Source organism: Alosa pseudoharengus, unplaced genomic scaffold (assembly GCF_046254945.1).
Source record: "Alosa pseudoharengus isolate Yale_2024_CS ecotype anadromous, Long Island Sound unplaced genomic scaffold, YU_APseudo_1.1 YU_APseudo_1.1_scf_3, whole genome shotgun sequence".
Lineage (NCBI taxonomy): Eukaryota > Metazoa > Chordata > Actinopteri > Clupeiformes > Clupeidae > Alosa > Alosa pseudoharengus.
Window position 1 is genome coordinate 24,462,922 of NW_027468718.1, and position 27,744 is coordinate 24,490,665.

The 27,744-nt window shown below is 46.1% G+C and overlaps 1 protein-coding gene across 1 annotated transcript in view; it reads right to left on the reverse strand.

Moving 5' to 3' along the window:
- Nucleotides 1-27,744, reverse strand: part of LOC143099892 (ATP-binding cassette sub-family C member 4-like) — a 47,023-nt gene that overhangs the window by 10,538 nt on the left and 8,741 nt on the right. Inside the window, exons 11-25 of the mRNA XM_076262803.1 lie at nt 25,065-25,256; nt 24,267-24,361; nt 23,832-23,918; nt 22,503-22,599; nt 22,189-22,407; nt 20,786-20,917; nt 20,617-20,654; nt 19,150-19,250; nt 18,434-18,580; nt 11,553-11,632; nt 3,740-3,890; nt 2,779-2,898; nt 2,332-2,442; nt 2,118-2,218; nt 1,530-1,721 (exon numbers count right to left, since the gene is read on the reverse strand). Coding sequence (XP_076118918.1) covers nt 1,530-1,721; nt 2,118-2,218; nt 2,332-2,442; nt 2,779-2,898; nt 3,740-3,890; nt 11,553-11,632; nt 18,434-18,580; nt 19,150-19,250; nt 20,617-20,654; nt 20,786-20,917; nt 22,189-22,407; nt 22,503-22,599; nt 23,832-23,918; nt 24,267-24,361; nt 25,065-25,256 — 1,863 coding nt within the window. The remainder of the gene's footprint in view (nt 1-1,529; nt 1,722-2,117; nt 2,219-2,331; nt 2,443-2,778; nt 2,899-3,739; nt 3,891-11,552; nt 11,633-18,433; nt 18,581-19,149; nt 19,251-20,616; nt 20,655-20,785; nt 20,918-22,188; nt 22,408-22,502; nt 22,600-23,831; nt 23,919-24,266; nt 24,362-25,064; nt 25,257-27,744) is intronic.

Here is a 27,744-nt window from a genome sequence, read left to right on the forward strand (position 1 = left end):
CATCTCTGTCTGTGCTATTCATACCAGTGGTAACACTGTGCGTCTCTTTCACAGCCTGTCAGAGAAATGGTACACTACAGATTATTATACGAGAAACACTAGATTATTATGCCGTATGTAAAACTACGCTGCTGTCTACATGGACATGGTATGGCATGTTCTGGTAATATGACCTGAACTACTGTAGCTGGCTTTTGTTTTTGCAAACATTGACATACTGTAATGTTTGCTTCAGTGTTAACTTTGTTAATTCATTGCTATGTACAAATATGTCTGCAGCCCTGGATGGTGCCGTGTCACACCTACAGTACAGTATATCAAAAAAAATAAACACTGGATTTGTGAAGCCTGTCTATTTCAAAGACTTGAGCAACAAAGAGGTGGCAGCCTTCTCTCTGCCACTGGCTGGGGTCAGGTGGTGTTAGTGGTGCAGTGGCCCTGTGAGATAGCCGTGTGTACCTGGGGACGTCTGACAGCAGCTCTGCCACTGGCTCCCAGGCCTCTGAGGGACCATACGGCTGCACAAAGCCCCTAAAGCCCCTCAGCATCAGAGCAGGATCCCTCCTCCCCAGGGCACACACCTCCTCCTCCTCCACCACCACCTCCACCACCCCGCTATTTATCAGCCCATCCATTGTGAAATCAGCTGGCCCTGGCCAACCGCAACCATGCTAAATGCTCTCCACCTCAGCCCTTTATCTCAGCCCTCCGTCATGCCCCTCTCCTCCTCTCCTCCTCTCCCCCTCTCCTCCTCTCTCGGGGGGTCCTCTTGTTTCCTTTACAGTTTCCCCCTCCACCATCGCCGTGCGTTTCCTCTCCTCACTCTTTCTATATGGCGGCGCCGCGCCGCGCCGCGCCGCACGCCCTGCTTGTTGTTTCCTTTCATATTGTGAACACATACTGTAGCTGTCACCGCTCGGCAAATTGCTAATGAGACCAAATGGATCCACTCCAGCGCTCTTAATTGCATTATATGTATTCCATGAATCATAAATTGTATATTCCTGAGGGATCGTTTAGCACAATAATAAGTTGCTTAAATAATTGATTTTGGGGAGGGGACATCATATGGAAAGGAGCAACATTACACCTTCTACACACATATTGATTAAATTCCACCAACGAGCAGAATATTAAAAGTGCATGCATTTCCCTAAGACTATTGGCAAGGGCTGCGCCAGGGTGTCATCAGCAACATGTGGACTCAGCATGCACAGTGTCAACTTCTGAAGATAATTAATGTGCAGGACCCACAAACACCACAGAGGTCACTATCTGCGTTGGCCACCCATGGACATATCGGAACACGAGAGGCAACGCTCTGAGTAAAACACTCTTGCTTTCTTGAATTACTGACTGGAAAGAAAGTAAAGAATGATGAGTGGCAATATCTAAATAGTCATCACATTCAATTGTTTAATTCTAACACATTAATTTGTCAAACACACAAAATTGGTATGATACAGATAGTATCCTAAGCAATACATAGTTTTTAAATGAAGATGCTCCCATGTGAAAGACTAACTGACCTTCTCGGTGGGCTTGATGGTGGCTGTGATGTTCTTGAGCACGAGGGGCCCGTCCTTGCTGTAGGAGAAGTTCACCTGGTCGAAGGTGATGTGGCCGCTCTGGGGCCACTCTGGCGGGGGCCTCTTCTGGGTTTCCCAGGGGGCCTCACTCTCCAGCTCCGTGTACTCCACCACCCTCTCCACCGACGTCATCTGGACACCACAACACACACATGACATGGCATTCCGCCACTGTTCACTATTAACCATATCAGCTGTTCCATTAGAACCCATGTTAGCGGGATACTCTTGGTTATTAGTGCCACATAGCTGCAGCATGAAGAATCCTTTTCTATGCTAATAGCCCTACCGCCACTGTAGTGAGAGGGATATGGATCACCACATGCAAATAATACATTCAGGCAATACATTCATGCAAATACATTCATGCAAATAATACATTGACTGGACAGACATATATAATCTATGCACAATCTGCAAATTTCAAATCCCATGATAAAAAAAATAACTTCACTTTATTTAACAATAATACGTTTCTGTGCTGTTCATTTCCTTCAGTACAGGTGCGGCGGATTTTGTGCTTGGTACCATATTCTCCACCTCTGCGCTCTGCCGCACTCCCCACTGGAACATCCCGACCAGGGTGATGGCGTAGGACAGAGCCAGGCCCACGCCTCCCGCCTCCAGGTCTGTCAGAGAGCAGGTAGAAATAAAGCGCTGCGTTCCACACCGCCACTCAAGCACACCAGCCCGCTCTTGTGTTCCCTTTGAGTCCCCTGTGTGCTGTGTGCTGGGTGCCTACCGTCTCTGAGGAAGAGGCATCCGAAGGCAGTGATAGTGACGAATATGGAGCAGAGGCCATCCAGCCGCACGGCGAACCAACGGGAGGTGGTCAGGAATAAAAACCAGGCCTCTGACAGACAAGACAGTTTCACATCACATCACGGCACACACACTCACATTTGGGGAAATTGGACTAGGTGACAATACACACACACAATCACACACACACACACACACACACACACACACACACACAAGAACGCCCACACACACACACACTCATTCATTTCTACGCATGAATTACGCATTTCTGACAGCAGTTCACAAAAAATGGCTTGCGCACAACACAAGAATGGCACAAATTCAACAAAAAAAGTGTACATACTGAGAATGGTGCAAACACACACACACACGCACACACACACACACACACACACACACACACACAGCTAGTCAAGGGTCAGACCAGAGTGCAGGTCCTGATGTGCATCAAACATCTGCTGGAACCTCTCCTGGGCTTTAAAGGCACGGATGGTCCACAGCCCTTGCAGGGAGGAGGAGAGGTGGGAGAACACTGGACTGCGGGCTGATGACAAACACATCACATGTTTACATGTTTACATACACGCAATGCTATTCACATATACTTTTCAATTTGTGTGCAATTTTTCATACAACCAACACATTCCAATAAAATGTCAGTGACCACTGTCACTATTCATTTCCCTAATGTTGAAAAGGAGTTAAAAAATAAACATTCTGCTTTCTAAATCATTTGGTGCTGCACAGACAAAAGAAACCTAATACGCGTTTCTATTGCCAGGAGTGGACAATGAGAAAATTCACATTTCTGGGTGAACTATCCCTTTAACTCCTCTATGGAGAAACACACTAGGCCGGGGAAAGAGGGAATAAAAGTCGGTTCCCCCTTTTCATTAGCAATTAGCCAAACACAAAGGAAAGAAGGCTGGGTTTGTGTGAGGACATTTTCCCCTTTATGGCGTCTTCAGGCCCGGCCTGAGCCTTTGGCATGGTAGCTCCCCGTGAGGAGGATGCTCGGCTGCCTCCCATGCCCCGGCCATGCCCACTGGCATTTCTGCCTTTGTCTGGCGTGTCATGAACCTGCAGCACTCAAGGAGACTGTGTGTGGGCAAAACTTTAGGCCACGGCCACCCTTTGGCCTTTATGCTAATGGCCCAGGCTCCTCTCAATGGTTCATTTGCATTTTTGCCTTTTTTCTCTATTCACTTGCTTCCCAAACAGTGGAGGGCAGAGCTGTGGCAGAGAGAGTGAGAGAGAGAGAAAGAGAGGGAGAGAGAGAGAGAGTGATAGAGTGAGAGAGAGAGAAAGAGAGTGAGAGAGAGAGAAAGAGAGAGAGAGAGAGAGGGAGAGAGTGATAGAGTGAGAGAGAGAGAAGGCTTTCGTACTTGTGGACTCCAGGCGCTTGATGTCTCGGGAGGTGTGCAGGAAGTACCGCCGCAGATACAGGAAGACGGCAAGGAGAGGAATTATGGGAATGAGGATCCACGGGATGATGACAGAGGCGACGATAATTACACCAAAGATCTGCAGAAACACCTGGACATACAGAGAGAGAGAAATACACAGAGACATGAGCACATGACATACTCGGGTCAATTCAGTAGTATTCACCATTTAATTCTCACACAAACTTAGAGCCATAACAGTAGTACTTGCATAAGGGATAATGTATAGAACGCCGGTCATTATCAGGAGGGGTATTGTTCCGTCCTGAAGGGACCCATTTCCCCATAATGACCGGCGTTCTATACATTATCCCGCTTATTACACGGCTACTTGCTAAAACAAAACAATAAACTGCTCACGATATGACTCTTTAGCCTGCCTAGGCTATAGCCTATTTGTTACCGTTCCATCAAGGCTTTTGCTGAGAAACAAATAGTTTGCAACAACACACGCTGAACTTGAATCAAACATTCTTTAGAACACAGCTGATCAACCGTCTGCTTTCCCTTTTGAATGAAGTTCCAGTCCTTGCTTGCGTAGTGATTTGAAAGATGTGAATTAGAAGCACAAAACTCATTTTCCTTGACAGCGGTCTGTTATACTTAGCAATGGTCCGTTATTGAGAAATAGCAGACCACCGAACATTGGGGAAGGCCCATTCAAGTGAATGGAGCATTCTTCAGCATTATGAAGAGCCCTGTAATAACTCCAAAGAATAGTTTACAGACAGAACTTTCCAGAACTTACTGACTTAAGCACAAAAGAAAGTAGACAACAATGCCATGGTGTGTGGCTAATGGGTGAACTCTAAGTATTCCATTTCTTTGCCTCCACAGTGAAAGCTCCAAAAATACAGGCCAAGTACATGACAACATGAACCAATGTTGACTGACACAGCCACAAGGGTCATTGTGGTGGTGGAACAATGGTTCCTGAGCCACTGTTCCTCTGTGGTTTCCCCCAGCTCACTGAAGGCCCTGGCTTAAGGTTACAACCCCGGGTTAACTTTTACCTTCCCCAGGTGTGAACCCAGGCCACGAGGGCCTGCCCCATGAATACACACTCTCATACTTGATGAGCTCATACCATACAGTGGGTGTCTGCTGAGCCCCCACAGGAGCCGCAAGTCAGCTCCAATAACACCATGACTCGTCACTTCTGCTAATGGATACATGACACAAGCAGACCACTGACCACATGGACTGTAATTCAGTGGCCAGGGCTAGTCTGAGGCAGTGGCCATGACACAGCACTAGGATATAACTACAGCCACAGAGAGGACTGACAACACAGCCACACACACCAGCTGATCATCCCCAACTAATTACTGTAGCCTACATTTCTCACCTATAGTGATTATTGCAATGTACAAGATAAGAGAACGTACCACTTTGTCTCCTAAATGCAATCCCATACAAAATCTTTCATAGCATACTTTAAATTCCCCAATAGCTAACACAGCAGATACCATCACCAATGGTTCTAAATGAGAGATTAATGAGAGATTTTTCAATCACGTGCAAGCTTTCCTAAACAAACATTGTCACCAAAACCCGAGTCACAAAATATTAACTGCTACAGACTTCATATTTATCCGATAGCTGATAAAATTGAAACCCCAAACCCTGAAATTAAAGACAACCCACGAGATGGGCTTCTGAGAGAGAGATTGAGATCAGCATGTTACTTTCAATGGTCTCATACTAGCCTTCAGAGATGAAAATTTAATTTAGCACCTTAATTACGGATGTTATCAGGTGCTTAGGCACACGTTTAAGCATGATCACTTTCAGTGTGGGTTTCATGATGAAAAGCTCCTCAATTCGGTTTACAGCACAGATAAGAGGGTATTACCAGGCTTGGAATCGCAGCAGTGGAGCAAGCACAATCAGGAAGCGCGCGCGCGGGGGAACCTACCCCAGCACAACTGATCTTGCAGAATTTCACACTACACAAGTTTCAATCTGGCCCACGAGGGAGAATATGGTTGGGCTACAAACATGACCTGTATGGGAAAAGAGGCCAAGCTCTGCATCATTACCATCAGCATCCTAAATAAACACCAGGGAGGGAAACTTGGGAGAGGGGGGTATGGGGTGTGTTATATGTTATATGTTATATGTCATGGGGTGTGTTATGTTATATGTTATATGTTATATGTATGAGGCTGTGGATATCCTGCATGGAATATAATAAGAATGATATGTGTGAAAAAGAATATCCTTATAGGACAATAAAGACTCTATACTATAGATATTTTTTAACTAGAGGTGAGAAGAGAAGCTCTTGCAAGTGAACTAGTCAAGACTCAAGACTGAATTGGCTTGAAAAGGGTTCAAGTACATGAGTGAAACTGCCTTGAGCCTCTGAGCACAGGCCGGCGCTCGGTGCGGTCTCAGACGGGGAATGTTGTCGGACAGCGCAGGTCATCTGAGGGGAAACGCTCGCGGCTGGAGTCATTTCCTAGGAGTCCGGCCTCCTCCACCGCGCCTCTGCTCCCAGGAGCCCCGCCGTCGCCACCACCCTTGTTTGATGTGATCCGTTTGCCTGGGCCGCCGCTTATCGCGGCAGTATCAGACAAAAAGACCACGGCCCCCACCCACACCATGCACTGATGAGGAGCGATTACGGCCCGCCTGACCCCCCGGACCTCCCATCACATGACCCACCCTCGCTGGTGCCCCCTCAGGACAGACTACTCCCCGATCCGAAGCCTGCCGCACATAAAAGTGCATAAAAGCTTTTGTATGTAAACAGTATAAATAAAGCATTACCTCTAATTGCCGCTTAGCAAGAAAAGGCAGCTTCTGTAGGCATGCGATTCGGCCATTCAGGCACACAGGGCGTACTGGTGCAGCTAAAGACCATTCACATCTCCACTGACCCTAATTGCTTTATTTTGTAGGTGATACCGATCGGGTCTTTGATGTCCAAATAAATTCAGAAAATTGAAGTTAATTGCTATATTTGTGCTCACCACTGATAAGGCCTGTTGTTCCAACAGCGGAACGTAAACATTTCCCTACAATTAAACATCCCCCTGGACATGAGGGGATCTGTGTAGTCCTTCCACTTCTTTTTTCATCCTCCCTTTATGCGCTGTCAGTGCACGCCGTGTCTAAGAGAGGAGCCACCGCTGGGAAAAAACTCAAACAAAACGGGAAGTGAGGGAGAAAAAAAACGACAGCTAAAAAGACTGAAAAAAAAAGACAGAAAAAGAAGGAGCCGGGAGAGGAGAAAAAAAAAATCGCTGGAATTTTGTCCCTTTTCTCAAACAACACACACTTTCCCTGACAGGGTGGCACAATAAAATATAGGGGTCAGTGGTACTGAAACAAATGAAGGCCGTTCCACTTTCAGCTGGCCACAATGGGAGTGACCCAGTCCATTCTCCAGTGTTCTCGGCCTTTCTTTGGGCTCTAAATGCCCAGATGCTGAGGCTTTTCTTTGGGAGAAATGACTGTGGACACCTCCTTCACTTTTTCCCTTTCTGGGCCATTTTCACTTCATAAAGCTGCAGTCAATGTGCTTTTTGTATACCACAAGGAGGGCCTGACACATTCTGCGGTGGTCTCGGTCACTGTCTACATTGGTGGCTCAAGTAGTCCCAGGATTAGGCCTTTGTGTCCTGTGAAAAGGTAGAAGAAGTCACTTATTTGGGCTCAGTCAAGCTGCTGATTTCCACCCCCCATCTTGGAAATAAGAGAAAGGCTTTGAAATGCACTCTCTCTTTCTTATAAATCACAAGCCTCCCACAGCCCAAACAGCTGCCTCAGACCCTGTGTACCTACATGCCACAACACACACACACACACACACACACACACACACACACACACACACACACACACACACACACACACACACACACACACACACACACACCATTTCAAGCAGAACAGGAAGGAAACGGCTCAAAGCAACAAAGCTCTCCCCTTATTTCATGTTGTATCCCCTAACATATTCAGGGCCATTTTATCAGGCCCCTGTCTTTTAATTCACCCTCTGCTGGGGGTCTGTGGTGTGATTTCTGCCCAGCTCTCACCCCTGCCGTCCGACTGGCGGGACCTGGCTGTGCACGGAGGGGCAGCGCGTTTCCACGGTGCCCGGCCGGTGCCAGTGGGCCAGTGGGGCAGCTCCACTCGGCTCGGGCTATGCGAGGTATGTGGGGGCCGGGCGGCCGTGCCAAAACAGACCACACAGACGCTGGAGGCTTTTCACCAGGGGCCCAGTGGCCATCACCAGCGCCATAAGGAGGAGACACACAGCAGCGCTGAGAGAGAGAGAGCATCTGACTCAGCGCCCAGCTTGGGTTACTTAGGAACACACACTCACGCACACATGCACAAACACAAACACACTCATTTACACACAAATCAATGGATGCAGGAGTGCACAGAAATGCATATGCACAACTAGGCCACAGTTAGAGTTGAGTGTCTCTCTCTGTTCAGCTGAACTAAGAAAATAATATAAATGATATATTATATTATTATAAATAATATAAAACTATAGCATTCAAACACAGGCCAAATGCACACATAGAAGTAACTATACACATCGATATTAGTGATGGACGATATCAGTCTCCACAAAAACAAAATGCTCAATTAAACAGCCCAACTCCCCTTTTTCATACTCATACAAAATCTGCTTATTTTCCCTCTTTCTCTCAGCCAAAGCAGACAATGGATGTGTCAGAACACAATGGCCAGTGGAGGCATCTGTGGTGTAGAGGTATCACACCAGGCCGGCTCCTCTTCTGTGTCTTGTGTGACATACGTGGTATGTGTGCACTGTGCAGCCTAGAGCAGGGGCATTCTTCTTCACCTAACCTCAAACACACACACACACACACACACACACACACACACACAAAAACACACACACAGACACACATACGAACACACACAAATACACACTCAAACCCAAACACACACTCAGTTGGCCACAGGTGTCTAAGGGATGGGTGAAACCCCATCCTGCTCCTCTCCAGGTTTACGTCAGCCATTCTCATGTCCCCATGGAGCGGCTGGAGAGTCCCGGCGACACAATGCAGGACAAAGCACACGCACACACACACACACACACACACACACACACACACACCCACACACACGGTCACACCCGTCAGTGTTCCCCCAACAAAGGCCGTCTCACATGTGAGCGTCTTCAGACTGCCTCAGTCACATGCCGCCCCCTGTTCTCCCCGACATGCCATGCAGATAGATCACCGTGAATGACCAGGGGCTAGCGCTCGATCATTTTACCAACACCATAATAGAGCTTCTGCGCATAATATGACAGAGTACCATCGCAGGTGATTATGCGTGTGTGTGTGTGTGTGTGTGTGTGTGTGTGTGTGTATGTGTCAAAGAGTTGCCTCTGAAAAGTTTTTGGTCACTTGACTTGGCTGCGGCGGTGGTGTGGGTGTGAGATGGAAGCCCTAGCTGGTGTGCTGATGACGAGTAGCGTGATGGTGTGGAGTGTGTGGGGGACCCCACAGTTAGCGGTGTGGCATGGTCAAGAGCTCTCGCATCGGACCCGTCCATTCAAAGCGCCACCCCCCTTCCAGCGCGCCCTGGTATTCTCCCTCAATTGTCTTCACACCCTTTAGGATCCACTTGCTGACAACACAGGCAACCTGGGATTTAAAGGTCAAGTCCAGACAAAAGGGAACTATTGCCAGTGCCTGAGGTGCTTTTAATTGACATTTCTTCCTTTGTCCGCCCAACATAAAGAGGGGAGAGCCAGGGCACTTTTTCAATATCCTAAATTGCAGATAAACGAGACCCGGGGAAGAAATATGGCTTTGGGACGTACCCAGCCTCTGCCCACTTGAGGGCCTCACCCCATTAGAGCGGCGAGGGGGGCCGGAGTGCTGGAGTGCTAACTCCTGCATAAAGAGCGTGGCTCAGATGCAAATCCCCACACAGAGAAAAGGCCTCTCCCTACTGTGGGAGATAGAGCAGTTAGGGCATTGTTTATGAACTTTCACTTTATTCTCCCTGACAACCATTTAAACAATGACTGTTGGAAAATGTCCCTGCACGAAGCGCGCCACAATGGGCAGGATCAGCAGCCTTTCTGTCCAGCTAATACCTTCATAAAGAGAAGGGAAAATCTTCCTTCCTGAAAGAATTAAAGAGAGCTCCATAAAAGGCACCTGCAAACAAGCCACAGAAAGGCCAGCAAACAAAAGCACTTTGTCCAAATGATGCCACTTTTGTCCCGTCCACAATGGCCCCATGATTTCTATTGCGGCAAAAGAGCACATTGTGCATAAACAATGTGCCACCGTACATATAGTGCACACAGTGAGGTAATTGGCTTTGTTCCGAGCTTCTTTTGACCAGTCATTTCAAATCAGCAAAAGCCAGACTGTAGCATAGGTACATCATTGATCTCTGTCTCCAAGTGCTATTAACATGCAGAAACGTAGGGAGACGGTTGACATACAATTACAACACAAAAGGGCCAAAAAATGTGACAGTATCCAGACTAGATTTCTCTGAGATCCTCAGAACATGTGGCTTATTTCTCTAATAACTTCCCAGATAATCAGTTGACCAATCACACTATTTTTTATTGTTTTTCTGTTTTCCTGTGACTTTTCCTGTGCACCCTCCATCCTACTTTCAGAGACTTTAAGACCTGGTTTTGATCCCCCTGATCATTAAAACTATGCCCACACACACACACACACACACACACAGAAGAGGAAACAGAAAAAGGCCCTTTGTGCATATGATCTTTTGTGCGTTCACAATTTAAGATGGCCTTTGTCTCGTGTGAGATTGGTATCTGCCACAAACATCACTCAGGCATTGTGGCGGGGAGATTCGTTTTCAGGCCGCCTTTGTTCTTCTCTGTGGCCCCGGCAGAGGAGCCACGCCTGCTGCTCTGCCTCGGACTGAGCGGCAAACATTCCCCCCCTTTTGTGGCGCAGGCTACACGGGCCGGCTCGTCTCGTCTTCTGCCGCTTTATCGCGGGACATGATTGGTGCTGGTGTTTTGCCGTGGCATTTGGTAACGTTAGCTGGCCAGGTGCCACCGAGGGCCCTCAGGCCGACCAACCAACAGTGGAGGAGACAGAGAGAGAGAGAGAGAGGGAGAGCGATGGACTGAAATAAAAGAGAGGGAGAGAAAGAGAGGAAGGAGAGAGAAAAAGAGAGAGAAAATAGACGTGTTGTGAGAAGGTGCAGTCATCTTTCAAAAGTTCCAGTCCAATGCGTCAGTGACCCCCCCCCCCCCCACACCAAACCCCTTCTTCTCTTCTGCTATCGTGGCTCATGCTGCCCCTGTTATCTTCTGATATTCCTTTATGTTCCTTCCCTGCCGCTAGTCCGGCTCCTGTATCAGCTTCCCAGCAGCCTGGTCCCCACTGAGCGTCTCCTTGCCCGTCCCCCGGGCACGTCCGGCGCTGTGTGTGTCGCCGCCGTAAACACCTTGCTCCCCCGCGCTCTGCCCGCCGGCCGGCCGCTCGCTCGCCCTCTTCCTGTACGCTCTCGTCGTCCGCCACGGTAACGGCAGCGGGCCACACCCCCCTCTGGCCCCGACGTGATGGCGCGCCGGCACTTTTTTTATTAAATCTGTGCAGGCAGGCGCTGGCCCGCGCCGGCCGCTAATCCCAGAGTAATTGTTTCCAGATTAGGAGAGCCGGGCCACAAAGCAGGCCTAGCCAGGCATGAAATGGCCTCCGCCACGCCGGCAGCAACGGCAGCCCAGAAAACCTGCCGAGGTGCAACTCACCTGGATGAAATCCACAAACGTCCACGGCAGGAGAGAGTCCAGATGGCCGATGTCCTTAGAGAAGCGGTTGAGGACTCTACCTGAGGTGGACAGAGCAGACAGGAACACAGGAGATTAGCAGTGAATGGGCCTTGTTGATCAAGACATCGGCTCCACTTTTCACTTCAGCTCATCATTTTAAATATTAGACCTAGACTCTGTATACATGACTGAATTTGAAATGACTAAATCTTCTCTCTCACACACACACACACACACACACACACACACACACACACACACACACACACACACAGGACAGCCTGAAAACACAGGTATGACAACAAGCAAAGGGCAAGCTGGTGGATCTGTTCCAGTGAAGTTTAAACATTTGAGATAAACATTTTATCAAGGCTGACCTTAAATGTGCTTCCTGTACAATTAGGTAATATCAACGACACATCGCAACCTCACACTCTTATCCATGAGCTTCCTTTACCCGCCAAACAATACGTTACTCAACGACAGCTTGGGGTTTACCAGTGGCGGTCAGCTGCTTCCACTGAAACCAATCTCTTACTTAAGTGGTAGTCATATTAACAGTTTGTATACATTCAAGGCAATATCAGATGGACAAATAGAGGGTCTTATCTAGATTAAACAATGAATCATTATTTGGTCTCTGTTGCACAAAGGCTGCCCTACTCTCAGATGAATATGTTGGGGACCCTTTTGTTTGGGAACAAAGAGGGAACACAGGCTCCATACCTGCCTCCCTACCCTCACTGGCAGAGTCAATGACGTTAATTGATTTGCCTCCAATCTGCTCAGGTGCTCACTATCCGAGACGAGGCTGTGCAGGTGTTCCGCTGGCCTTTTATCCCAGTCTTTAGAAAGCAAAAAAAAAAAAAAAAAGAAGAGGAAGGAGAAAAAAAAAAGAAGTTTGTTCCCCTGCTCCCAGACCACATAAGATTACTCTGCAGCTGCCTCTTGAGAAAGCTTTAACCGCAGGAGCACTCGCTCGCTCGCTCGCTCGCTCGCAGGCCAGACCCAGATCTGCAGGCCAAGAGGGCTGGCACGGCCTGAGCATGGCTCTTGTGCGTCTGGGCCAGGCCGTGAGAGCCGAGCCAAGCGGAGCAGAGGAGAGGAGAGGAGAGGAGCCGCTCTCCCCCCCGACTGCTGAAGGCCACAGTTGACCAGCTCGAGATGGGCAAGGACACGCTAGAGGCTCCCATCAGAGGCCTACAGCTAATCATGTAGACCCAAAAGCCTTGGGCTTCTGTGGTGGTGGGCAACTTTGACTTGGTCACAACGTTGCAGTGTTTCCCATACATTGACTTATTTGTGGCAGCCCACCACAATATAAACACTGACCACCACACAATGATTTTCTATGTTGTACTACTTAAATGGGATGAAATCCTCATTGTAGACCTATGTGCACCTTTACACAGCCTCTCCTTGTGTCTCTGTCCCTCAACAAACCTGCATGCACGTTTAAAGAAAACATTAAAAATCCTGCAAGGATTTTATTTGTTCAAAATTGTGAACTCCCCCCGTCACCTACCACCACAAATAGAATTAAATTCTGTGGGAACTACTGTGTTGCGAACGGTGAATCATTGAAAAAACAGTTCAAATCAGTTTGTTTTATGAAATGGACCAATAAGCTCAAAAATGTAAATTGTTTCAGGTGAGCCGTTAAATCTACAATAACAGAATTATCCTCCACTTATTTAAAAATACCAGCACCTTACTACCAGATGAATATATTACAGTTACCGTTACAGTTCTGCAGTATAAAATATGCTACATGCCCTTAGCCTGAGACAATTCCAGTCCTGTGCTGATTTCTAAAGCTTCAAAGGAAGGCAAATTAGCAACCTGTTCTCTTATCTCACTGATAAGGGCTCTCCGTAAATTGGAGCAACAGTGCAGGAGGAGGTCTATAGTCTGACCAGGTAGCAGTCGAGCCCCCTGTCAGGACAGATAACTGGCCGCACCTGACGAGTGTCTGATACCCCATGGCCACAGCACACAAATGAGCAAATGGGAAACGGCAGCAGAGGCAACAGAGGCAGAACTGTTCCCAGGTCAGGGAGGAGTCCGTGGGGACGTGTCACAGAGCACTTCTGGGGGGGACAAAGGTGCGGAGGGCGCTGACCTAAAACTCCTCCGGACGACGGCAGTGTCGTCCGCGGCAGTGGGCCCTGTAATCGCAGCCCTCCACGGCCGTAAGCAGCTTACAGCTTTATCCCGAGCGCCACGCATCCTCACCGGCACCCGCGCATGCAGACAAGCGGCAGCTTTCCATAACAGCCATCGCAGGAAAACCCCAGCCGGCACATTATTCGCCCGCGACCAGGCGATGGCAACGCCGCATAAAAAATAAAAAAATCAGACCTGATTCAAAGTCAAGTGGCGTAAGCACGTTGTTCACTCAGAGGCAGACTAATCTTATTCACAGTGTGAGTGGCCCTTTCGCGGGCAGATCTCCTAAGGGGAAGGCCCCATCATAAGCGACGTCTGTCACAGTTGCCATTTCTTTGAGAAGGGCTCCCTACTCCATTTCAAATACAGGGAATTATTTGTCTGATTGCAGCCAACTGTTTATCCTTGAAATTTATATATAAGTGTTGACGTCTAAGCCACTCCTGACCTAAATCCACGTTGAACAGGAGCACAATGCACTCGGGCTCGACGATACATTACGTATGATTACATCATTGCCGTTGCAGGCTATTCAGAAGACACTGTATAGACTATATGCTGAGAGCTTCACTCATCTATCATATTGCCTAAACAGAGGCGAGGCGAGGGGGCTTTTATGCACCTGTCAGACCATACAGACTAGATAGGTTTCAGCTATGCCGTTACACAAAGGGCCTGGATGCATGGATGTGCCTATGAGGTAAGACAGGACAATGACAAAGGCTTCCATCACCTAAAGTTTTGTTAACAACACAGCCTATTGTGTGCTGAGGGTGGACACATTTCAAGGCACCGACTGACCGGCTCGGCATCAAACTGCTCCTGGCGGCTTAGGGACCCCCAGGTGTGACTTGCATCACTTTTCAGGCACAAGAAGGGATGTGGACAGCCACATGCTGGGGTGGACACCTGGGCGGTGACACCAACCCCCCTGCTCCTCTCCTCTCCCAGTCCCTCAACCGCACGGACACTAAGGCTTGGGCTGGGGTGCGGCAGCAGCCACGATGGACCATTTGAGGTAGATACACAAAAAGGGTGTGTGTGTGTGTGTGTCGGTGTGTGTGACGAATCGCAGTTCCCTGTCATCATCTAGATAAGCGGGGCAGGCTCTTGCACACGGCGTGGGGGCGAGGGGCGGCCGGCTGGGCCCCCGTTCTTTCAGGGCGGGAGGGGAGGGGAGGGGATGGGGGGGGGGCAGAGGAGGAGGAGGAGCGGGGAGGAGGCAGGAAGAGACTGGGGCTTCACCTGCGGGCTCCTAGTGGGCCCCCCACACGCGCAACGAGCACCTCGTGCTGCCGGCCCTAATACATTCCAAATCCATTCTCCCCGCCCGTGCTGCCAGGGCCCAGCAATCTCCTGGCGCTCCCTTTCATGCAATTAAATGGAGGAAGTTGCAAGTGGAGGGGAGTCCTATCAGCTGCACCGCATGCATACACACCTGCACACACACACACACACACTCCTGCACACACACACACACACACACACACACACACACACACACACACACACACAGCTTCAGTGATACCTCTAACTCCACATTCAATTTACACTCCCGCCTCCACCCCTCCACACACACACACTACTTGCCCTGATAGCATCTCTTCCTCACTGCAACACTTCCATCCACTTGCTCACAGGTAGCAAGTGCAGCAAAAAATATAGAGGTGAGAGCGGTTATGCCTCCGTGAAGGCAATTAGGCCTTGACTTTGTAAAACATAAGCCCTCAGCTCCCTCAGTGCACGCGTGCGGAGGCAGAGCCAGCCCCACGCACCCCTGGGGTCTCACGTCTACAGCTACGCCAGCCTCCAAGAGCCTGAGGCTCCACGAGCTTATCCTGCATTCGATGCCAAAACTAGTAACGACATGGGACCCGGCGAAGGTTTGGGTCTAATATAGCGACAGGGATTAGCCAGCTCAATAGCACTAAAATACTGAGGGATCAACTGCTACACGCTGGTCACAGTTCTGTAACAGGGGGCTTGAATAGAAATTTTCATTTTTATTTTCTGCATTTCTGTCGGAATAAAGAATATTCTTTTCTGTCTGAAGGAATATTTTCCACACCAGCATGGCAAATCCAAAAGACTCCCAGCCACCCAATACACCTTCAATGTCCAGAAACTCTCAAAGCTCTTCAAAAACAGGACTCTGCCAACACGTTTTGTGCTGCCTTTAATCAAGTCACTCTTCACACTGCTGAGTACATACTGTATCAAAGCCCAGTCAAACAGTGTGCTGCCACAAACGCAAAGCTGTCCTCACAATGCCCCGCCATCCATCATCAGTCATCAGTCATCAATGATTAGCACACACATATAGAACATGACTAAGCCAACATTTGTGAAACACTAACCTTTTAGCCCTGAAAAGACAGCAGCCAACAGAGTAGCACACACACACACACACACACACACACACACACACACTCACAGCATGCTTAACAGCAGCATACCATATCGCTTACAAGTGTAAACAGTTGTCAAATCCTACACAATGCGAGCACAATTATATGTGCATTACTCACTCTGTGGTGGCAACACACAGGCAAGCGTGACAATAGCCTGCTTTCCTTCCACTCACCAAATTGTCAATGAAACAAAGACAAAATAAGACAACACAAATACCACCACATGAATTACAAGTACTGCTGGCAACAAGACAGCTATAGTAATTACTGACGACTGGGATATTACTTCAAACATGAGAGTACAAACGGGGTCACTAGAATGGCATGTCGTTGCTTACATTTACCAGTTTGTGTTGGGTACATGTAATTGTACATGAACATGTAACTCACTCCTTGTACAAACTACTGGCCTGGCTCTTGCGCCAGTTGGAAGTAATAACAAGCACAAAGGCACTGAACGTCAATAGCTGTTACACTTATCATTTACTACCCTTAGCACGGCATAAAAGACTATTAAAAGTCTATCGGAGTGCCCTGCCCATGTGCAGATTAGCTGGAGACACACCCCAGATAAGCCATCAGGTACCAGAGTGGCTCGGAAGGAAAAACACAAGCTCAGAGTTTAAGCCCAGGACTGTTTGCATAATAAACATCCAACTGAAACTATCCTTCATCACAACACCGCTGCCTGAAAGCTGTGGAAAAGCCACAAGGATCTGAACACCCAGAAATCATGCTTGTTTCATTCAGCCTGGGCTATGACTCATTACTGCTATACTAATAGGTGTCGCCCTCCTGCTGAGTGCTGTGAGCCGTGAACCAGATTCTGTTGTGCCCCTATCTAAAGATTAGTCTAGAGCAATCATACACTGACAGCAGAACAAAGCAGGGGAACAAAACAACTGAATCAATTATAACTTACATTCCAGGAAAGTGTCCCCCGTGTGATGACTGACATGACTTTTAACAGCAAATAAAAGCTTACATTACAAAGTCAGAGATCCTCAACAGGCTCTGGTGTATACTGTACAATGTTTGTCCAAGTGGGGCTGCCAGAATCAGAAGGGGAAAAAACCTTTCGACTCAGTAACCGTGCCTGTGGCGTTTGCTCAGTTTTAAGATTGCGTCCATCTGCCCTCTGCCACTCTGTCCAAACGGCTACAGCCTACAAAGCTAATGAAATAATCTAGGAGTTCTGATATGTCACTGAGCACAAATGAACTTCAGTTTACCCACCTCTGCAAGGCAAACAGCTTGCTATTTCCAAGATCTACCACAAACACTAGTCATTCAGCTTTACTGTTTGTCTTTTTTTGTCCCAGTTCACAGTTAATAGATAACACAAAAATAGACAATACACACACACACACACACACACACACGTTTCCAAAAGAAACACAGAGCACAGTTGCTGTTCGTGGCACTTGAGTTGGCTGTTGTGCATGTTTACACATGTGTGTGGTGGTGTCAGACTAGTGGTTGCTATGAGATCTACTTAAACATGTCAACATGTCTTTCATGAACGTGACAAAATCAGAAGTCTGGCTTTGTCAAACCTGTCATTGCTTATCAAAGGCTCCATACAGATCCATTAGATTCTGGACCTCCAAATAAAGACTTGATGGAGTTGATAGAGCTGTGTCTATTTGGCACAGCAGTGTAAGAAAGATAATGAACTGAAATCACTTTTAAAACCTCATTCAATACCAAGCATGACAGCCATCCCCAAATATGAACTGCAAAAATGAACAGCACTTCATTTATAAATGCTTCGGCTTTTTGACTCATGCTACTACTTTTCGGGTGCCTGAGATGTGGCAGATAATTACAAGAACAAGCATGGGTGCTCATTTCAAAATAATCTATGGCCCTGTTCTTATCATGAAAATGTCTCAATAACAGGCTGCACTCTAGTGGTGATTATCTACAATAGCACAGACGCAGCTTGAATCTCCTGGAACTAATTTCCATATGAGGATGGTTAAAAAATATATATATATATGACACTAGATCTCACTATTAACTCATGATTAAAATCCACCTCCTTATACAGTGGGTTAGGCAAATAAGATTTATAGTTTTATCCATTTCCATTATCATTCAAATAATATTGCAAAATGAATATAAAATACTAAATATTGCTGCTGCAATAACAATGTTGTATACTTAATAACGCAGTAACATAAATTGTTCTGACTGTACTCCATAAAATATTTTTTTACTTTTAGTTTTTTAAACTCATCTCTTGAGTGTTGGCGTGTTTGGTGCAGTGGGCCTCACCAATAGGATTGACATCAAAGAAGAGCACGGGGGCACACAGGATGCTGGAGAACATGCGGTCGTGCAGCCTCTGGGCCGCCCGCACCAGGACGTTGAAGAAGACCATGCTGCGCAGGAAACCAAACAGCACGGCGGCTCCTGTCAAACCTGACACCAAAACACACACACACACACACACACAAACCACCAAACAACACCCAAACATGCATCTGAATCTCAGGAGACACATAAGAAACTCAACCATTCAGCTGGACATGTTCCAAACACATCAGCCCTTTCACTCCCTTTACTGGAGTGTCCAGCCACAAATACAGAAGCAGGTGTGTGTGTGTGTGTGTGTGTGTGTGTGTGTGTGTGTTTGTGTGTGTGGAGGGGGAGGACACTGTTCTTAATCTCTCTCTCTGTGCTGAACCGCTCTTTTGAAGCCCAAGCTGCTGAAGGTAAAGAATGGGCCGCGAGCGTTCCGAGAAGAAAAGGCCCATGAAAATTGGAAAGGTGAGGAGTCAGTGTAGAGGACAATAGCAACAGACCTTAGAGCAAGCCAATACGGGCAGAAAAGAAAAGCGCTGCTATCTTTCGCTACAGCTGAGGCCCAGGCATACATGATAGACAGTGGGCCTTGAAGGCCCTGGGCCCAGGCCAGAGCACTGGATGAGCTCACTGAATGCTCGGGATTTTGGAGCCTCGGAGGCGCACAAAGGCTCCCTCTGCCTCACCTGCGTAAACACCCAAGTAGAGGTCAAGGTCCAGCTGCTGCGAGGCATTGTGGCCATTGAGGATGTGCTGCGTGACATTGAGATGCTCCTGCTCGGAGGCCCTGCCATGGGGGGAAGCAATCACACGCACAAGGACAAATAAACATTCCCGCCGTACACAAAAGAGGGGAGCGCAGACGTTCAGCTGGAGAGCTACAAGGTTAACCATTATAACAAAGTCCACAGAAAAAGGATATTCAAAAGACTCTTACGGACCAAGTAGCTACAGCAACTTAGTTATAGGAACAGTCCACTTCTAAATCAGTTTAAGTACTAACTACTCTCCCCCAAAACCGTTTTCTCCTTTGCATTCGCACTGGCCAAGTGACCTTAGGAACTGATACTGAAGGAGGGTGTAAGAAATGACACGGCAACGGTGTTTATAGCGTTGTCACTTGCTACAGGGTTTAAAATAGGCACCCACTTGCCTCGCCAAATGTGAGTGAATTAAATAACTAGCCCACATTCTGAAATTATTTCAATAACCCTCACTATCTACTGTCGCTTCAAGCAAATCTTGATGCTGCACACAATTTGCTTTTTTTTGCTGTGGAAAATAGCTGTAATCAAGCAAGCATGCTGGTTAATAGTATCCTAAAGTTAGTCATCAGATCCATTTGGAAAATGGATTTATTCCGGAGAGCTCATTGATGTTTGATTTTATTGTCACCGAAGTATTAAATAACATCTTGTATTTTAGTGGAATTGTTGCCGATAGGTTAGTAAGCTAAGTTACAGGTTATGATGAACATGGTGTCATGTAAGTGTTGGAGAAAGAAGGAAAACATTAGCGAGTTGTATTCGTGTGTATTCAGGCAAATTGCAACAGAAAGTGATGCATCGTTTGCGTAGCAGACATTATGATTATGCCATTGCACAAGGAATTCTTTTGGGTCTGGACTGGAGCAGAGTGCTTTCTGCATGCCGTCCATTCTCGTTAATAAAGTCTCTGACAGTAGTATATTTCCGTATATTTTGCTTAGCAGATTTTAAAGACAGCACGGTCTGACAATGGGTTTGGCTTATGAGTTCGACCAATCACGTAGAACTAGGTCACTAAAGGTACCTATGCTGAAAAGGGAAACGACCCTGCCCTGAAGTAGGAGCTGAATGAGTTACAGGAACTTTGGTCAGAGGAACTTAATAATCCCCAAATCCGTCTGGAGCGAAACTGCGAAAAAAGGGGTTAAAGGAACGTTATGTTCTAGGAACTGCAAAAATCCCTCTGGTGCAAAACAGGCTAATGTCCAATAAAGTTTACTTGACCTCAGGTTGAATATGTCAGTTCTCAGGGCATAAAAGAACTTATATTGGAGTTATCATGGCTAAACTCGACAAATGCATCTTGATGTTTCTTTAAGGGCTTTTTACAAATTGAACAAACAAATAATGCTATATGCAATACTTCAGTAAACAAGTGGTTCTTACCAATATGCCAGCCACCAATCTTGAAGGATATATGAAATCTGTAGAGAAAAGACTGAAATAAGTCATAAAGAACAGTTATATTGGTTTCACATTTATGATTATTTGATATGATTACCACATTTATTAGTGCTGATTATACAAAACCAAATAAAAGACTGCATCCACTTACATGAGCTAGCAGATTGAGCAGGACAAGGACCAAAAGCATGAACACATTGGCACCTGCCCTGTAGTACTTCCCATACAGGCCAAAGGCTACAGTCCCCTCAGTACGACACTCCTCTGCTGCTGTGTGCTCAACCTGTGAAAATGCATACATGAATTGCTTAACAAACACTCTGTAACTATATGTGAAAATGCATACATGAATTGCTAAACAAACACTCTGTAACTATATGTGAAAATGCATACATGAATTGCTTAACAAACACTCTGTAACTATATGTGAAAATGCATACATGAATTGCTTAACAAACACTCTGTAACTATATGTAATAACATTGCTACATTTTGATTTGTGGCACAGCATTTGCAGAAAAAAAAAAAAAAACATTTTAAATGGAGACTGCATAATTTATGAACAACAGTGCAACATGATTTGGACTAATCTCGGAAGGTAAGGTAAACGCTGCCTTAAAGGGACACCAGGCAAGCCTGATGCTTTTTCTCTACGAAACTCCCCCTCGCTCTGTTCTGAAGCTCTTTTCCTTTTCTTTGCGTCTTCCATCAAGGGTTTTCGCTGCTTCTTCGCCGGCTCTGCCATTTTACACACGTTTGCAACAATCGCTAGCGTTTGGTTAGCCTGCCTCTGTGCTGTGGATGCAGGATGTAAACTGATCCTGCTTCGGTCGGCGGGTACGATACACTGAACTTGCAAGCGGGATATTTTTCTCACAGGCAGTAGGGGCGGGCGAGAGAGTCTTCATTCGCCCTGTAATGAGTCATTTAACCATATACCGACTTACGAAGATGAGTAATTAACACGAAAACATTGCCTGGTGTCCCTTTAACAGAGATACTGCCCACCATCATATAGGGAATTCCACATGCTCACGGCTGTCTAGAAAAACAGTAAATGAAAAGCTACTGCCCCCTTGTGGTAAACTAAGTTCCAATTACTCAAGATCTTGGACCTACAGTATATTAATGTTAGTAGTGTGAGTTAGTAATGTTAGTAGTACCCAGTGTGAGTTTTCTACAAAAAGTAATATTCCAGTCATGCACGTCAGATTCTATGTTTACAAGAATATTTAAAGCATTATTTAGATTTTGTTCATGCTGTTCATTTGTTACTTTGTCATTTCCACCTTGAGTAGACAGATAGCCATGTTCTATTCTCTGCCACTATGCTTTCCCTGTGTACACCTAAATAATGACAGTAACTCAGTAATAATCATCAGTAACTCACTCCTATACACAAAACACCTGTCTGATCGCTTCCGTTCACAAGTTGGAGCTTACGACCATCCTGAGTATGTCAAAAGCAAACAAAACAAACACAGAGGAACAGTTAGAAGAGTAGTCAGTGGCATTCAGTCTGAACTTCTCAACTCCACCACCTCCAGTACCCACCAGGCCCTGCTCAGTGGCGTCCATCACTGACAGCATGGAGGAGCAGTGGGAGGGCATAGAGCTCTGGGAGAGGGTGCGGTTGGCCAGAGAAGGGCCCAGTGTTTCATGGGTGGGATCAGGACTCTGCGGCTCGTCCTCTTCCTCTCTCTTCAAGAGCGTGGTGAAGTCCAGACCAGAGTTCACCAGCTCGGAGAAGGTGCCACGAGCCACCATGTGACCCTGAAGAAGATGAAGACGAAGATAAAGAGGATGTAAACACAGAGCCGGCAGCAGATCACTGTCATGAAGAGGAGACTGAATGGTGCACCACGCACCTCCTTCAGGACCAGGATTTGGTCAGCAGCCTTCAGATACTGCAGCTGGTGGGTGACCAGGATGCGAGGCTTCTTCTTGAGCAGGCCACAAATGCACCTGATCAGAAAACAAGCAAACCACAGTCTTAGGTAAGTACACATTCACAGAATGCACTTACAGTGCAACCGGAAAGTATTCAGACCCTTTCAAGTTTTCCACATTTTGCTATATTTCAGACTCATCTTGAAATGGATTCAATTCGTTTTTTTTTCTCATCAGTCTACACACAATGCTCCAACACTCCACAAAAAAATCAGGTGTTTGGAGTTTTTTTGTAAATTTATAAAAAATAAAAGTCTGAAATATTAAATTAACATAAGTATCCAGACCCTTTGTTATGACACTTGCAATTGAGCTCTGGTGCATCCTACTTCTATCAATGGTCTTTGAGATGCTTCTACAACTTGATTAGAGTCCACCTGTGCCTAAATTAATTCATTGCCCATTATTTGGAGAGGTAGACATCTCTTTATATACGGTCTCACGGTTGATGGTGTATGTCAGAGTGAAAACCAAGCCACAAGGTCGAGACAATTGTCCGTAGACCTGCAAGACAGGGTTGTGTGAAGACAGATCTGGGCAAGGATACAAAAAAAATCTGCAGCATTGAAAGTGCCCAAGAGCACAGTAGCCTCCATTATTCTCAACTGGAAAAGTTTGGAACAACTAACAGTCTTCTTAGATCTGGCCGCTCAGTCAAACTGAGTAATCCGGGACAAAGGGCTTTGGTCAGACAGGTAACCAAGGACCCAATGGTCACTATGAATGAGATTCAGAGTTCCTTTGAGAAGATGAGAGAAGCATAAATAAGGACAAACATCAGTGCAGCTTAGTGTCTGGTTTGTTCCACACACTATTGTGGGCAAATAGTTCAGTCGTTGTTTCATCTGACTAGATGATTTTACTTGTCATGGTCTGAGAGTCGTTCAGGTGCTTTTTGACAAACTCCTGGCCTCCATCTGCCTAATTGGTGAAGTGCTGCACTGATGTTTGTCCTTCTTTACGCTTCTCTCATCCTTCACTCCAAACACCTGATTTTTTTTGTGGAGTGTTGGGGTATTGTGTGTAGATTTATGAGAGAAAAAAATGAACTGACTCCATTTTAAGATGAGCCTAAAACATAACAAAATGTGGAAAACTTGAAAGGGTCTGAATACTTTCCGGTTGCACTGTACGTAATATACTGTACATAAAGCAATAAGCTACCTTAATGGTGTCAAATGCTACCCTTTAATGGTGTAAAAACAAACAACAACCAAAATGAGTTTGAGCCCCTGCAATTCACTTACTGTTCAAACAGATGCTTCCCCACCTCTGCGTCTACTGCACTGAGCGGATCATCCAGCAGGTAGATATCAGCGTCCTGATAGACAGCCCTGTAATACACAACAGCAGATAAGAGCTCCCCCAGCTACATCTTTATCAAACACATAGAGGATGCTGTCTGCCAAGAAGCTCTGGTTCAAACAGTACATGTTCCAAGCTATAAGAGGGGTCTGAGGTCTCTTTGGATAACAGCAGGGCCCAATTGACTGAATGGAAGTGGGAAGTTAATGAAACCCTAGCATGGATGTTTCATCTGTTGTGTATTACTTGGTAATTTACTCAGGTGAAAGATCATTTTGATTTTGGGCATTATTTGCTGAATCACCTTGGGTGCATTAACTACACCTCTAACCTGACGGTGAATGCAGGTTGGGCGAACCCAGGCATGAAAAACACACCTGGCGAGGTTGACACGGGCCTTCTGACCTCCGCTCAAATTGGCCCCTCGGTCACCAATCACTTCCAGGTCACCATCTGGCAAGAGCTCCATGTCCTGATAAAAGTCATGGAAGGAACTCATTAATATGCTTCTCTCATACCGCACATTGCTTATAAAACATTAACAAGGAGGCCACATTTAAAGCATGCATGTGGCTATCCATACAGCCAACATCAGAAGAGTCCACTTCTGCATCTCCTAAATGTTTTTAAGGTATGGCCAGACTAATTGAAATATGGAAGAATGCTTCTGAGCATGTGTTGTACCGTACGGTAGTTAACCAGCTGACACAGCAGTTTGCCAAATCCTCAACTTATTTGCATTCAAATGACTCTGTTGACTAGAAGTCAGCTTTAGGCCTATTTGAATAGGAACTGATAACAGTTTGGGCATCAAGTTAAAGGCAAATTTGGTTCAATCAGATAAATTTACTGAAGCATGACGTTTAGCTCACAAAGAACTACCTACCGTTGATTTAGTTTATGTTAAAAAATGTTAAGCTGTGTAACCTAATGAAAATATCCCTTTTGGAGTAGAGCAGGCATTTCACTCATGTGCTCCTTAATGGACACACATACAGAGTTTCAGAAGCATAAGCACTCTGAGCAGATCAAAAGAAGTCGTCATGTGTGCAAAACCAACACAAGCCGTTGATGCTGTGTGCTTAGCCAATAAATAGACTCCAAACCCATGGCAAGCCCATTCCACTCACTTGTGCCTCATGACTAAAAGTGATGACAGGACATAGGCCGCTTACTCTCTTAAGAGCACATGCTCGGAGGACTCTTTCATACTTCTGAGGGTTGAGGTCCTTGCCGAATAGGATGTTACTCCTGATGGTCCCCGGAAAAATCCAGGGCTGCTGGGAGGCGTACGTCAGCTCCCCTTTCACCTTGACAACCCCTCTGTCCTGGGGCAGCTCTCCTAAAATGGTGCTCAGCAGAGACGACTGGAAATGGACAGATAGAGAGGAGCCTGAATGGTCATCCAAACGGACCCGTGTATGTACAGTACGTATAATAGAGGAGGTGGTCGTGGGATCATCATGGGACAACAACACAATGCTGTTGGAAATGACATTCTTAACTGCCTCGAGGTGGGCATGATAAGGAACTGAGCTGTAAAACATGATGGTAATTTTGATACCATAGATTTAATAGAGACCCAGTCAGACCAATAGTATGAAAAATCAGGAACAGAGTTTATTTACAATGATGCGCATCAAGGGAGAGACAGCATGACTTCACCTAAAGATCTATCAGCTGCTCTAACTAGACAAGGAAATGGTTAGGGTTTAAGTATCCTTCCAGGCTGACAGAAGATGCCGTTGGTCATCCCATCTCATGTGACCACACTGAATCAGACTCTGATTAGTGGTGCCTGGCAATCCGGAGCAGATAGCTACTGACGCAGCCATGTCGCCACTAATCAGAGTCTGATTCAGTGTAGTCACGTGAAATGGGCCAGGGAGATTGCGTTGAGTAGGGCTCCTGTCTTTCGTAACGGAATAGACAGTTTTGGGTGATAGTTTGTTGTAGCAGCTATCCGGCCCCGTAAAAGAAGGAACAAATTGTGTGCGCACACAGGTAGGGCCTACGTCAACGAATCTCCGGAGAGTTACAGATGTTCGATGCTGGGTCTGGGTGAGAGATCACCATCACTGGGTTTGCTAAATTGGAAAATCTGTCAAATTTTGAGACCAGTCACTTTAAGGTAACCAATCAGGAACATGAGTCAGTTTATGTCTCAACATGTATGTCTATGTATGTTTCTGACCTATGGATTATGTGTATGTGTGCTTTGCAATTGTCTGCTAAAGGTACTCTCTGATACTAACATGTCTGAGTGTCAACCTGTCCCTGCTTGAACTACTAATTGGCTTAGTTTTTTCAGAGCTGCAAAGCTATTTGAATTTAAGAAAACTTCCGCCTCATCTGCGTTGTTAAGGGAACTTACTTGGCAGCTTTGTCTGTCTGTGGCAGCCACACATGGTCAGCAGCATTAGTTGGGCCAAACTAAGATAAAGGTTAGGACGCCTATTCAAAACATCCCAGTGCTGCTAACATTGTGTGTCAGCCAATCAAATATACCACAAAATAATTAGGAGAAAGAAATTATGTGTCTAAAACTTTAGGCTACATGTTATGTGTTGTATGTATTGCAACTAAAAAGTACTGTAAGTCCGTTTTGTCTTTGTCTTCCCTCCTGTCAGTCGACATGAGGCTTGAGTGTGAGTGTGTGTGTGTGTTGGCCAGCTGATATGCATGAAGGTCACATTTCTGTTACAGACTGTAACTGAGAATACACATAAGAAAGATGCATCTGACTGTTAACTGTATTGAATTTGTTTTTTTTGCTACCTCTCTATAAGATAATTATTTTTGGGTTTTTGCTTGGGATTCAAACTTGTTTGATTTACTAAACTAAAGCCAAGACCAATTTGAAGGTGTTGCTTGTCAGAGGAGTCTTAAATTATTTTTAAAAATGACATTTTGATGTTGATAGCATACCATATTAATTCAGTCAAGAGTTACTTCTCTTGGCATGTTTTGTTTTGGTTTGTGTTTGGTAAACATGTCTGAATTATTTTATTTTGTTTGTTTTCCTGTCAGTGCTAAAAGAGGCATGTAATGCCCTTGTTTGATATTCTTGTTAGATTTGCCAGTTTTGGAAAATTATGTGCCATTGAATTACAATTGTCATTGAATAATTTCTACAGTCCTAAGTGTTTGTTTTTCCTCTGTCTGGAACAAAATGGAGGGGGTGATCTCTCAGTCCTGGTTCTGGAGATGGGCCTCTGGAAACACCCATAAGGGAGCTGAACACGCCTTACAAGCAGACCAGGGCTGTTAGGTTGCTACAGCCCATCTTATCTTATCTTCCCCTGGTGATTCAGGCCCTAGCCATAGAATAAAATATACTCATAGAAGCCTGAGATTCTATTATATGTCAGATCTGTTGGCAAGATCACTAGACAACCCTGCTCACAACAACAAGTAAGGTAACAAACCACCAACATTTGATTAAGTGACTACCCATTGGGAGTAGTCCCGCTTGAATTGTATGACTATGGGTGTAGTTACGCTTGACTTATGTAGCCACTGAAGTATATAAGCACTCCTAGAATGTAAAGCTCCTTGTTTCAACCAGCTGTGTTGTACTATCCTCACTCTTTGCAAAGATTCAATATAATTGGATGATTTTGATCACTGGCTCCTGTCTCATCTTCTTGATTCCGAATTGATTTACCTAACAGAATTACAAGAGGTCCCGGGATCCCAACATCTGGGGTCAGAACCAGCTTTCTGAAAAACTGTGCATGGTGAGGTCTGGGACCTTGGATTTGGAATCCTGAAAACCCTTTGTTGTCTGAGACAGCAAGGCGAGAGGGCTGATCTTCTGACCCCCGGTGACGGGATCCTACTGAAAGGGAATTC